This window comes from Lacerta agilis, chromosome 5, assembly GCF_009819535.1.
Source record: "Lacerta agilis isolate rLacAgi1 chromosome 5, rLacAgi1.pri, whole genome shotgun sequence".
NCBI classification, from domain to species: Eukaryota; Metazoa; Chordata; class Lepidosauria; order Squamata; family Lacertidae; genus Lacerta; species Lacerta agilis.
In genome coordinates, this window is record NC_046316.1 from 75,556,140 (window position 1) to 75,570,382 (window position 14,243).

At 43.4% G+C, this 14,243-nt stretch overlaps 1 protein-coding gene across 2 annotated transcripts in view; it reads right to left on the reverse strand.

The window, feature by feature from the left end:
- Nucleotides 1-4,149: 4,149 nt before the first annotated feature.
- Nucleotides 4,150-14,243, reverse strand: part of VEPH1 (ventricular zone expressed PH domain containing 1) — a 117,191-nt gene continuing 107,097 nt past the window's right edge. For both annotated transcript variants that reach the window (XM_033150513.1, XM_033150512.1), the window contains exons 13-14: nucleotides 7,896-8,032; nucleotides 4,150-4,409 (exon numbers count right to left, since the gene is read on the reverse strand). In XM_033150513.1, the coding sequence (XP_033006404.1) occupies nucleotides 4,173-4,409; nucleotides 7,896-8,032 (374 nt within the window). In that variant the 3' untranslated portion in view covers nucleotides 4,150-4,172. The remainder of the gene's footprint in view (nucleotides 4,410-7,895; nucleotides 8,033-14,243) is intronic.

Below are 14,243 nucleotides of genomic sequence, written 5' to 3' on the forward strand. Positions count from 1 at the left end.
TTTTTGAAGGTGCAAGCCAAGTCTATAATTTGAAACGCTTTAAGGCATGTGTTTATGCTCTATGCTTGTGTCGCAGGTCAGGGAAACTTTGCCCAGAGAAATCCACATAAGTACTGCATTGATAGAGGTTCTGGCCTGTGAAATTCCTAGTGGAACCATGTTAAAACACACACACACACACACACACATGTCAGCATTCAGCAAAATGAACAACAACACCCAGGCACAGAAGAAATAACAAACACAAAGGAAGAACCACTCATAGATTTGTTTTTTCTGCTTTCTGTTTGAGTTGGACTGGGAGAAGGTTGTTTCCCCCACTAGAAGAAGAAGAAGAGAAGAAGAAGAGTTTGGATTTGATATCCCGCTTTTCACTACCCGAAGGAGTCTCAAAGCGGCTAACATTCTCCTTTCCCTCCTTCCCCCACAACAAACACTCTGTGAGGTGAGTGGGGCTGAGAGACTTCAGAGAAGTGTGACTAGCCCAGCTTGCAGCAGTGACAGAACACACACTTGGCTAATAAAATAGCCATGGCGGAACGTCCTGCATGAATGTGTGCTTTCAAAGCCTATTAAGCTAGCAACCACTGTAACTTCTTGTGGCAATGGATCTGATTATGTGTTGCGTGCACGCACTCACACACACTCTCACACACAAAATGACATTTGGTTTGTATACCTTGCAAGAACTGGATGTCCTAAAGAGACCTACCTAAACATCTCAATGACGTGTCCTTGGATTGTGAGCGCTCAAGGGGGCGCAGCTCGTTTCCTTATGTACAATTACTTCTGACATTTTTCGACTGCGCTGTGACCGAGTTCTCTAATCAGGTTTTGCCAGGACCTGGCCCCCAGTGCAAGGACGTATTTCTTTCTCGATGTTCCTTACACAGTAATACAACTGTGGACAAGCACAGTTCTTAACCGGCAGCAGACATTTCCAAATGGTAAAGAAAGGACACTTTTCCACCCAGGGACTGAACGAATGGAGTAGAGGCATGCCTGGCAGAAAAATATAACATACATCAAATTTAAATATAAACAGATAAGAAAGCTTTAAGATAGAGGAAATTCCTAGATTTTAATTTAACATTATTTTCTGAACGACATCCCCTCAGAAGAACAGTACACTTAAGGATACTGCAGTGTTAGAGATAACAAAATTACCGGTAGATCAGCAGTGACTTCCACATTCTATATTAATATTTTCATTTGCACATCCATGGAAGAGACTTGCATAACCATGTGGATACCAAGCCTGTGGCTGGCAGGTATACCACACACACAAATGAACACTTACTTGATTTTTAAAAAGGAATATTTTTAAAGTAATGAAGAAACGCATAAACTTTTATCTGTTCATTAGAAGTACAATGGTTAATCCAAAACTCCAAGCTATCCATAGCTCCTGACTGCTCTCTCACCCTGCCATACATTAATATGGCAGCAGCATGTAAGCTTCTTGTGGGCAGAGAACTTATTGCTTATGAGATGAAAACTCGAGGGCCTTGTACTGTCCTATAAATGACAACATTGTTATTACTATTGTTATTTCTTCCTTCTATAATACTATCGGTGTATATGGTGCTTTGCAGAGTATACACAGGCATAAAGATGAATGTGTACAACTGCAGTTAACGTCACCCAATCTTGTTTTAGTGGAGGATAAAGACCCAGGAGTTAAAAGGTAAATATAGTGGATCTGAAAACACCAGGAGTTAAAACAACAATAATGAAGTAACTATTAACATATAGGAAACAGGCACAAAAATGATCTAACGCGAAGCCAACATCATAAAAGTCTTCATGATGCTAAAATTCCAGCTCAATTTTGATATGCTTTGCAGATAAAGAGCCTGCCCCATTAACCCCAAGCCACATTACAGCAGTGCCGAAAGGATGAGAGGCCTCTCTGGGCTCTGATGAGATCTCTCCAGTGGAAAGATAAAGCCATCTGTGTATGGGACTGGGCTTGTATTCCCCACCGCCCCCCACTTACAATCTTATCAATGGACTTTCCAGTCAAAGTGCCAGAGGCATTAAATCCAGGCATAATATTTCAGAGTTCACACATACTAGCAAAGGCTGGAATTCATGAAAAAAGTGACCACCTGCAATTCTAGCCACAGCTGATAGGGTTGGGATACCTGTGAGTGTGTTTTGCAAATCAGCTTATACCAGGCATAGGCAAACTCGGCCCTCCAGATGTTTTGGGACTACAACTCCCACCATCCCTAACAGGACCAGTGGTCAGGGATGATGGGAGTTGTAGTCCCAAAACATCTGGAGGGCCGAGTTTGCCTATGCCTGGCTTATACGTTCACCACAGACACCAGAAACATTGTGCTTTAGTGGGAGGTGAAGCCAGAACGGGTTTGCAGCTGAGGTTTATAAGGAAGCTGCATTGAATGCAGAGAGTTCAGCAAAGGTTTTAATTCCTGCGTTGTACTGGCTTGAATGAATTTACTCTACATACCCCAGTGGGTAAGACAGATGGAAAGAAGATCCTGTCGACCTCAAGTGCTTTCATAATCTACAATCTCTGTTGCTCACACACCTGTGACTATCCTCAAAACATTCCAGGCCCAATTTCAACCAATGGGTGGAATTCAACAGAGCCCTAATGAGACTGTTCCATCAGTACAAGCATTTCTGCTTGCCTGATGGAATCACTTCCCTTCTGCTTCTCCTACACGCTGTTCTGGGGGTTCTCTCGACCCTCTTGAATAAATTTTGGGGAGGCGCAGGGGGCGCATGGTGGGGAGAAAGCCTAGTTGCACTGCCGGGAGTCCTTGCACTGGCTTTTGCTGCTGGAACGGCTTAGCTGAATCCGGCCCATTGTGTACAGACGAGTGTGGCCTGGGAAGATCTCCCCACCCTGTTACCATCTTGTTAGTATCAAGTGAGCAGTCCTGAGCTTGTGTTGGGTGTTATCGTGGTGACAGGCAGGCGGGATACATGCAGTGATGTCAGGGCAAGACATACAGCAGGGTTCATGTACAAAGCCCACATTGAGTGGGTCCTACATCCACCCAAAGTCCAGTCAAAGTCAGTCGAAAAGGGCTGTGTGGATACATAAACAGCTGTTGAGATGATGATGATGATGATGATGATGATGATGATGATAATAATAATGAGCCATTAATATCATCAGGGTTTACTTCAAGAAAGACGTGGTTGGTAGAGCTGGTAAAAAGTTAAAGGTCTCATACTGCCCCTGGAAAGCAGGGTCCAGGCACTGTGTCACTCTGCACACATGAACAAATTTCTGTTGCATGCTGCTTAAACAATACTCAGGACAAAGGCAATCTTATGTATGTCTGTAGGTATTATCCAAGGAGCAAGATGTTGCTTCTGTGGTGTTCATGTACGTTCTATGCACAGAAATGCATTGGTCCCCCGAACAAGCACTGGGTGCACTCAGATGTGGGGATTATTGTGGCAGTTTTCTGGTTGTAATGCTAGCGCGTCTGTCACTGTTTCCAACATTCCTTTTATGCTGCATTACAGAACTGTAGCCTTTTGACAGATATATCACCATGCCGTGCTAAATTCCATTCGCACCAATGGCTGTGTCGTAACACAAAAGCAAACACCACTGGGTGCATTGCATCCTTTTTGAGCGTGAGTGCTTCTGTTCATCCATGAAAATGGTGGGAGATGAAAGTATGCCAGAACAGCACCACCATTTCACGTGAGCGCCAGTGGTGGGATCCGTGAAATTACAGCACAAGACTCCCACAGTTTTTCCAAGGGGTTAACAAGGTTGCAAATGGTTTTTTTATTTCTTCTTCCTGGAAGCAATTAACGTGGAAACGAGTGTTGAACTTCCACTAGATTCTGCTAGATTTCCCGAAGTGTTGTGTGAATGATCGCATAAAACGCAAAAATGTTCCGGTGAGGAAACGTCGAGAAAATAGAATAAAGTGCTGCCCGAATGCAGCCACTGTACAACAGGAGAGATTGGAAGCACATTTGTCAGCCTGAAGCAACTATAATGGACATGGCATTAGTTACCACACGCCACTCCTCGTAAACAAGGGGTGTTGCAATGGTGCCCAGCTTGAGCAGTATTATCAATGAGGTCTGATACTGCCTTTTTTCCCTTCCATGACTCAGATGATGAGATATTTTACATATTTGTGTGAACCATATAAACAGGTCCAGAGTTCTTACAAATATGTGGTTGCTTCTCTGCTTTCCCTTTCTTTCGCTTGGGCAACTGCCACGTTAATGCACTGGAGCCATTCCTCGGCGTTCTTCTCATCTTTGGCCTTGAAAACGTAGGTCTTACTGTCCGTGAATATTTCAAAGGCCCGAGGGAGGCTGCGGTCCCTGCGTTTCTTGGCCACCACTTTGACACTCTGGACCTTGCTGAGCTCAATGGGGCAGTCGTCTGGGTCATCTTTCTAAAACAGAAAAGAAGTGAAGATGGAGGGGAGGGAGGGGGTACAGAGTTCAAGGTTTGTTCTGAATATACATGGTTAGTTAATCTGCCCAAAGGGGCCTGCACGTGATGCGGTTCTTACGTATTGTTCATCACCACACTATTCCACAGTATTGAACTAAGTTTAACACCATTTTCTTTCCCCAGCAAACCTGGGGAACTGTAGCTCTATAAGAAGGGAGAGAAGATAATTCTCGGCACCCCTAAAAAACCACAATTCTCAGGGCCCTTTGAGGAAAACTGTGGCAGTTTAAATGGCATAACATCACCAGACATTTCTAGGGCAGATATACACTCAAAAGTCTCTAGGGAGGAAAAAATAACTCTTAAAACATAATTTGTTCCACTGGAGCCAATCTTTAGGAGTGAGGCTTAATGAGACATCAATAAATTTTTGCATAGTTTAATGTACGAGTTTCTCCTCTTTCAACATTAGCACAGTTCTCTAACTGAATCCAGAGATGTAGGATTTGGGCAATTTTCCCACCAGGGTTTTAAGCAGTCTTAATGCATGTGAAAGATGCCCGACTGATAACCCTGGGCTATGAAGTGCTCTGTTTATTCTCAGAGTCAACCTGGCACATGCAGAGGCGTATGCAGCAGACTTCCACAGCCATGCCACCTGCAACGGTTCCTCTGCTGCAAAAGTACTGGCTAAAAACAAATTATGACAGGAGGTGGGCCTTTATGATACGAAGGCTTGAAATGAAGCCCATGGTTCATTTATCTCCATCCCATTAGCTGTACGTAAGCCAACAGAAATTACAAGGAGAGCTAAATGGAGGTACTGTACTTGTTCTCCTTTTCCATGAATTGGCCTTGGTAGCATCTAGTGACGATCCATTGGAAAGCTTTGTGTGTTGCTGACAACCCTTTGGTGACCTAAACAGTGATGCTTCCCTCTCCATTTTGCTCCCTGGCGTCAGCTTTGCACAATGCAGGGCAAGAAGAGCTGGCATGAGGGCACTGACATTCTGGAGTATTGCAGCAGCTGCAATGCTGGCAAATTGGCACTGGGCACGATCTGCCATAGCTACAAGGCTATCATAACTCAGCACGTGAGTTATGATACAACAAGAAAGAGTTATGAAACTACAAGAAAGAAGATTCAAACTACAAGAAAGAAGATTCCACCTAAACATTAGGAAGAACTTCCTGACAGTAAGAGCTGTTTGACAGTGGAATTTGCTGCCAAGGAGTGTGGTGGAGTCTCCTTCTTTGGAGGTCTTTAAGCGGAGGCTTGACAGCCATCTGTCAGGAATGCTTTGATGGTGTTTCCTGCTTGGCAGGGGGTTGAACTGGATGGCCCTTGTGGTCTCTTCCAACTCTATGATTCTATGATTCTATGAGTTCGCCATGATTATATTTGGTACACTGATAACCATTTGTTGAGAGTGCATGGATCCTTCACCATCTATATATGGAAGGAACTTCAAGGCCTAATTAGGCTGGAGAAATCTTAGTAAAAAGGTAAAGGTAAAGGACCCCGACAGTTAAGTCCAGTCGCAAATGACTCTGGGGTTGCGGCGCTCATCTCGCTTTACTGGCCGAGGGAGCCGGCGTTTGTCTGCAGGCAGTTTTTTTCGGGTCATGTGGCCAGCATGACTAAGCTGCTTCTGGCGAAACCAGAGCAGCGCATGGAAACACTGTTTACCTTCCCGCCGCAGTGGTACCTATCTATCTACTTGCGCTTTGATGTGCTTTCGAACTGCTAGGTTGGCAGGAGCTGGGACCGAGCAACGGGAGCTCACCCCGTCGCGGGGATTCGAACTGCCGACGTTCCGATTGGCAAGCCCAAGGCTCAGTGGTTTATACCACAGCACCACCCATGTCCCACAGGAATCTTAGTAGCTGTTACCTATTATATGCAAAAATTAAAAAGCAGACTGACCCACAGGGGATGATGCTGTCATTTTATTAGGTGGAACAGCTGGGTAATGGTGTGGGGCAAGTAACCAGAGTTTTAATGAATTTGCACCTGCCTCACTTGCACCTTAACCTAGAAATCCACATTAAAACTGTAATAATTCTGGATGAAATCCTGTTTATTGTTTTAGGCAGAAGAAGAGTGCTTAGAATGTTACTTGGGGAAAAAAAACCTGAACAAGAATTAATCTCTCTCTTTTAAAATCCCCGAGCCCACTAGAAATGGTTGTTCAGCAATTCAAATCTGCCAAATCCATTTGCTTTCCAGAAAGATACCCACTCCTTTGATTTACAAATGAGATCACCCATAAAGAAACTCCTTGCCATTTTTAACGATGTGATATTCTTTTACCATTGAGAATAGAGGTACTTTTATGTGCCTCCTGCTCTGTTATGAAAGCAGGTCTAATTATCTTCCATTACGGCAAAAGTCCTTTTCCTAAGTCAATCAGATATGATACGATTGGTAGCAGAATTCATCCAATTAGACTGGGAGAAAATCAACTTGAAGTCTGATGTATTCTTAAAACTAACCATCAGCCAATGGGCTCAAGATGAGCAGGTGACAGCAAAGGTTGCAAGGTTTTTAGCTGGGGCAGTTAGAATAAGACCCACTATTTGACTATTGATTCAAAGACCCAAAATCTATTTTATATAATTGACTTTTTAATTTTTATTCTTTGTATATCGTATTGTCGTTTTATTGCTATGGCCGATGGCTGACACAAATAAAGATTCATTCCTTCATTCAGCCAATGGGTTAATCTATTTGTTGTGGCTTATGTTGGTTAAGGTTTTACAAGACACACCTTAAGTGTTCCTGAAATATAACCCAGGGGATAAATCTACTAGTTGTCTTATTTCTAGTTCTCTCTCAAGCCCACACCTCTCTCTTCACATTTCTGTTATATCTGTGTGCAAAGACTCACAGAGGCACAACACGATCACAACCGCCTCCTCAAAGCAACCAATTCAGTTTCTGTGTCAAAACAAGGCACAGATTAATTAATTCGTCTCATCCAAGAGTGCCTGGAACAAAGTCCTTAATCATCAGCTGGTGCTACCCTGATTGAGTGATGAGCATAGATGTTAACTCACTTTTGGTATATTATACATAATAAGCTTTTTCAGACATGTGAGTCCAGTGCCGAAGGCCTTCTGGCGGTTCCCTCGCTACGAGAAGCCAAGTTACAGGGAACCAGGCTTTCTTGGTAATGGCACTCACCCTGTGGAAAGCCCTCCCACCAGATGTCAAAGAGAAAAACTACCAGACTTTTAGAAGACATCTGAAGGCAGCCCTGTTTAGGGAAGCTTTTAATGTTTAATATATTATTGCATTCTAATATTCTGTTGGAAAAAGCCCAGAGTGGCTGGGGAAACCCAGCCAGATGGGCGGGGTATAAATAAATAAATTATTATTATTATTATTATTATTATTATTATTATTAATCATCAAGACTTTTAAGGCCTGATGATGCAGGGACATTTCTAAATGGTTTCTTTCCCTTCTCTCCCAACTTACAGATTTCCCTTTGCGAAAGAGAAGCTGATTCCCAGCGAGCGTGAAATAGCGGGTTTTCCACCTTTTGATGAATTTCCACCGAACTTGCTTTTCTTTCAGCTTGCCTTCAATTAAGGGTTGGCCATCTTGATTGACGACTGTGGAAATAAGAGAGAGAGAGAGAGAGAGAGAGAGAGAGAGAGAGAGAGAGAACATTGTTATGAATTCTTGTTTCTCCTTTGGTGGCTCAGACTTTATAGAAAATTTAGAATCAGAAGCCCAGGATGTGGCATTTATATAAGCCACTTCACTATACCCCCCCCAAAAAAAACCCACAAGCAGCAACAGCAAAGAAACCGTAGTTCAGATGAACCACAGTTTGCCTGGGTTTGGGCGACAGGGCAAGCTGTGGTTCATCTGAAACAGAAGGGGAACCTTCTGAACTCCTCATTGTGATTGTGTTGGAAAGGAGTGCATGGGCTGAAAGCTTCCTGGGTTTCATTCGTACAATAGGAAACTTTAGCGTTATGGCTGAATCAGCCCATTTTTTCTATCAAGGAGTTAAACTTATTCCATCCATTTGCAAAATAATTTTCAAAATTTTGATAATTTTTTGATAATTTTTCTGTCCCTATGCAGCCATAAAGAAGGCTGATTGATGAAGAATTGATGCTTTTGAATTATGGTGCTGGAGGAGACTCTTGAGAGTCCCATGGACTGCAAGAAGATCAAACCTATCCATTCTTAAAGAAATCAGCCCTGAGTGCTCACTGGAAGGGCAGATCCTGAAGTTGAGGCTCCAGTACTTTGGCCACCTCATGAGAAGGGAAGACTCCCTGGAAAAGACCCTGATGTTGGGAAAGATGGAGGGCACAAGGAGAAGGGGACGACAGAGAATGAGATGGTTGGACAGTGTTCTCGAAGCTACTAACATGAGTTTGGCCAAACTGCGAGAGGCAGTGAAGGATAGGCGTGCCTGGCATGCTCTGGTCCATGGGGTCACGAAGAGTCGGACACGACAGAACGACTGAACAACAACAATGCAGTTGTTATCACCCAATCTCCCAGAGGACAAAGAGGACATTTGGTGGCTGAGGAATATTGTTCTTGTCAACTCTGAGAAACAATGATGAAATTTAACAATGTATCTGTTTTTAGAATATTTTTACTATTTTAGAATGTTTTTGTTTACGAATTGTAGATGTGTTTGACGCCCTGGGCTCCTTTGTGGGGAAGGGCAGGATATAATACACATAGAATTTGTCTGCAAAAGTAAATCAATTTACACAAATATGTCTACTCTATTCTAGTTATAGATTTGGTGGTACCTGACTAGTTTTTGTTTTTTTTAAAGGAATGGATTCAAAGTAATGAGTCTTATTTTCTCTACTTTTAGCAAAGCCTGATTATTTACAGGGGAGCCTGTAGACATTGCTTGGAGAATTGCAAGAGATTAGATTATTTGCCGCAAGACACGCTTGCATAAGATTTGAGAAACACAAGCTTTTGTGTGATGTTTGAAAATCAGTTTCTTGTTATGAAACTTCAGGTCGGAGTGAATTTTCTTGGCCTTCTGATGCCACATCTCAGCAACGTGGGACGCTAGAAATTCTAGTATGTCACTGAAGAGCTATGGTGGCCATGGACAACTTTTAATCTTAACTCCCATTGTGTATATTTGGATAAATCCATGGCTATGCAGAAATGTCAACTTTAAAGGGCGCCCTAACGGATGAGATGCCAACATGTCTGAGGGAGTAATTAAAACAAAACAAAACAAAACAAAAAAAAGTTCAGAGGGTCACAATGAACTAGTATTCCAAATACTTCTTTTTTATTTTCTTTGCAATTAAGCTGTCTAAACATGTACGGTTTTATACAGCAACCTTCTAACCTCTTTGTGGTAGAATCTTATGACTTTAATGGAAGCAACCTTTTCCATGGTATCTTAGTCACTGGATGAAGTGCTTTGGACGGCATTGTAACAAAGCTTCTTATCGCAATCCATCCTATTAAAAGTTAAATGCATTACCTTACCGTAATATTGATAAGAACAAAAGTGGATACTAAGTGCCTCCCTGGCTAAAGACTTGTGGGCAGGTGTATCAAGCAAAATATTCATTTGGGCTAACTGGGCTGGGATGCAGCCTAAGAATTCGAAGTCATGCACACCGAACAATTCACAAAACAGACGTCACAATCTCATTTGCCGGTGTGGGGAAGAGAGGGGGGAGAAGTTCTGTTGCACAAGTGTAGATTCTTGCGCTGAAATAACAATTTACATAATGCTACACTGGGTACAATTCTAGGTTTTTGAGGGTGTTCCCTTAATATTCCATTGACTCCAATAGAAATTTATCTTCTGATGGGGCTAACAGCAGTTTGGGGGCATTTTAATAAGGGCAACGGCAGGTAAGAAAGGGTAACTTCTCCATGAGCAATGGTCCTGCTCTTGATTGCTCCCTTCCCCACCACATATCTGTTATTTTAAGAAAAACAGAAATGTTAAATGGAAGTATGAGTTAAGGCTCACTCCTATATGGGGCCTCTAAATTAAGGGACCAGATGTAAAAGTGAGTATGGAATTTGAGGTTTCCAACCATTTGTCTGGAGCATCCTGCATCAATTAACAACGTTTCTCATTGGAATATGCCCAGACTAACCCATTTTTGTGAAATTTGCACATGAAAACACAAATGGCGTGCATAGGCTATGTCCTAGTTAGCATCCCAGTTTGGGATTTTGTTGCATTAAGACTGTACTCCTACACCTACATACCTGGAATGAATACTCCTTGAACACAGTGGGATTTACTTTGGGGTAGATATAGGATTGTGCTGTTGATGCTGCGTTTAGTTCGGCACTAGGTGCTCATTAGAACGGCAGCCTTCTTGCGGTTGCTAAGCCACTGGAAATAAGAAATTACTGTGGATCTGCTGCACACCACCCAGAAACCTACTGTATGATCACCATTTACCTCTCACCAGCCTTCACTTCTTCCACAGGGCCTGGAAGATGTGTGCTTTTGTATCTATCCTGAAATTTCGATGCAGATATTCACAAAGCTCGTGTTTATGCAGAGAGGATTCAAGGAAGCAAATGTTTAAATATTTGCCTAACTGGGAAATAAACACTTCTCCCAACATACGACTTCATTGAGAATCCCTCAACAATGTGAAAAAGAAAAGTTAAACACGATTCCCCAACCCGCATACAAATGCTTTTATCATCAAGAGTTAGGTTCATAACCCAGCAGTGTAAAGTGAGAACTAACCTTTACCCAAAGATCCCAGGGCAGTTCACAAACATAAAATACAAACTGAGAATACAAAATAAAACAAACACAAACTAATAACCCCACTCCCACAAACACATTTTAAAAACCATAGAGAGGCCTTGATGGCAGCATTCAACCCCTAGGCCCAAGATCTCCCACCCGGGGGTATAAAATACATGTGTATTTCTGCTAGTAATTTCCACAACATGAGTTTTGTTTTTCTTTAAAGGGAATGCTTTATAAGCCAATATGAGGAAAAAATATAGGACTACGTGTGCAAAAACAGTCTAAAGATGCAATTCTATACACACTTAACTGAGAATAAGTCTGATGGAATCTACTCTCAATCCCCATAAATCTACTTTGCTAAAGAAAAGACAAGAAAATAAATTAAAACAGCACTGAATTTCTAAGAAACACATTTGCACATCGTGTGTAGTTAGCCCCTCCACAGTATTTCCTAGGTAGTGAAGTGATTTAAGCTGTTAATGGAGAAAGGTTGTTGTTGAAATATTGGGCTGTTATGATATCATCCAACTTTCTGTAACATCAGGCCAACTGGCTGGGTACAGATGTAGAAGCACAGGGGGGAACAGAATGAAGTATGCTAGAAAAGGGCCTGGTTGGCTGGAAGACTTGCCAACCCAAATCTCAGTTCCTTCACTCCAGTCTGCTTCATTTTGCTTCCTTAAATACATCTCTGGGGTTCCAGGGTCCAGCCATTACAACACTGTCCATCTAAGGTGTTCTATGGGATGGTATCTGGCATATTTAGGAAACTTTAGGATTGCAATTAAATCTATCTATCTATCTATCTATCTATCTATCTATCTATCTATATTGTTTCAATCTTATTAACATCAATGAGGACTACATAACCTTAAAGGAGGGGTGTGGACCATATGGCCCACCAGATGCTATTGGACTTCAACTCCCATTAGCCCTAGCCAGCATAGTCAATGCTCATGCCGTAGGCCAGGAGCCAGCTTCGCCTGAAGGGGGGAGAAGGCGGATTGACTCCACCTGCAGCTGATCAGCCTTCAAGGACACAGAGGAGAAGGCACTGATGAGAACCAGCTGGCTTCAGCCTTCTTAAGCAGAGCTTCCAGCAGCAGTCAGATGCTGGTAACATTTGTAGTTCCTGGCCCTGCCTTGCTGCTTTCTGCTTGTCTTGACCATTGACCCCATGATCACCAGATTCCCTGACCTCGGACCATCTGACCATGCAGCCTGCTGTTCGACGGACCCTAAACCCTAGGACTGGATCTGACTTTGGATGCTGACTCTGCCGCCAGGCAAGTATAGTTCAGAGACCCTTCTGGTTGGCTGAGCACTGCATGTTGCTGCTCAGCAATTAAACTATGGCAGCTTAGCGATGATGGGATTTGTTGTCCATTAACATCTGGAGAGCTACAGGCTTTCCACTTTAGTCTGAAGTCTACTCGAGTTATCGGTGCTTCATCGGTGTATGAAGCAACTGAAGAAAAATGGTGCACGGTATATCCATCACCAATGAGGGTAGTGACTCTCCTTGGAACCACTCAGCCCCTAGTTACAAAACCAACTCAGTTGATCTCTGGCACAAACTGCTAGACCCTGGAATTTTTTCAGGATGTACAGGGATATTCATATATGGTATATTATTCACGTTAAAATATTTCATGAAGAACAAGATCTTCATTTCCAAGACTGACCCCACCACAACAGCCTTATATAATGAGTTAGAAGAAAACTTAATATTTGTAAGGCACAACAATTCACTAAATACAAAAAGTGTACCCTTCCAAACACAATGGAACAACCTTTCTACCCACTCAAAAATGCAATAAACATTGAGAAAGGAGTCTGGAATTTCCAACTTTGCGTGTAGAGGTCCTCAAGTCCACCCCCAAGTAACTCACACCATACACAGAAATTTTGTTAAGGTTAAATGGCATAAAAATTTGGCCACAACCGTTTTATTAAATTACACCATGTGAGTGGTTGCTTAGGCATTGGTTTGACTATGTCCCATCTAGGGGACAGGCTGACTTCCAACCGCTTGGTGGAAGACAGCAAGAGGGAAAACACTTTGGGGAGAGTATTTGGGGGACGGGGCGACCAAGACCCTCCCTCTCCCTTAATGCTCCCAGGGGCCCTTGCGTGGCCCAAACCCATGACCTGGGATGACAAGCATGGAGAGCCCCTGGATTCCTTTAACGGAATTCCCTGCGCAGCAGCAGCAATGGAGGGGCAGGCACGGCCAACCACTTCCCCTCCCGCGATCCAATTAAATAACCAATGCCTAACCGCCAACCTTACAGTTGTGACTAATTGCTATGTAGTAGGCGAAAGCCCAATGGCCAAAACCAATCTGCCAATTGGGAAAATTCCTACTAGGCCCCTGTCAAAGCAGACGACCCCATGACAGGCAATAGCAAGGTCAAAGCGCACGCCTATACCAAGGGGGGGGGGGATGGGAGATCCGATGCACGCAGCAAAGAGGGGCAGTTACTAAGAACGCCCAGTATATATACCCCTGACCTGTCCGTCAACATTTTGCAACATACTAATCTCCCCAACAACTGCCTCGGCCCCTATCAATACTCTAGCTAACAGATTAGATCCCTCCCCCCAACTTTAGCAGGGTGTCTTGCTAGGCCCCAACCGCAACACGTGCTCTCTATGAAGGAGAACACGCTTTGCGTGTAGAGGTCCTCAAGTCCACCCCCAAGTAACTCACACCATACACAGAAATTTTGTTAAGGTTAAATGGCATAAAAATTTGGCCACAACCGTTTTATTAAATTACACCATGTGAGTGGTTGCTTAGGCATTGGTTTGACTATGTCCCATCTAGGGGACAGGCTGACTTCCAACCGCTTGGTGGAAGACAGCAAGAGGGAAAACACTTTGGGGAGAGTATTTGGGGGACGGGGCGACCAAGACCCTCCCTCTCCCTTAATGCTCCCAGGGGCCCTTGCGTGGCCCAAACCCATGACCTGGGATGACAAGCATGGAGAGCCCCTGGATTCCTTTAACGGAATTCCCTGCGCAGCAGCAGCAATGGAGGGGCAGGCACGGCCAACCACTTCCCCTCCCGCGATCCAATT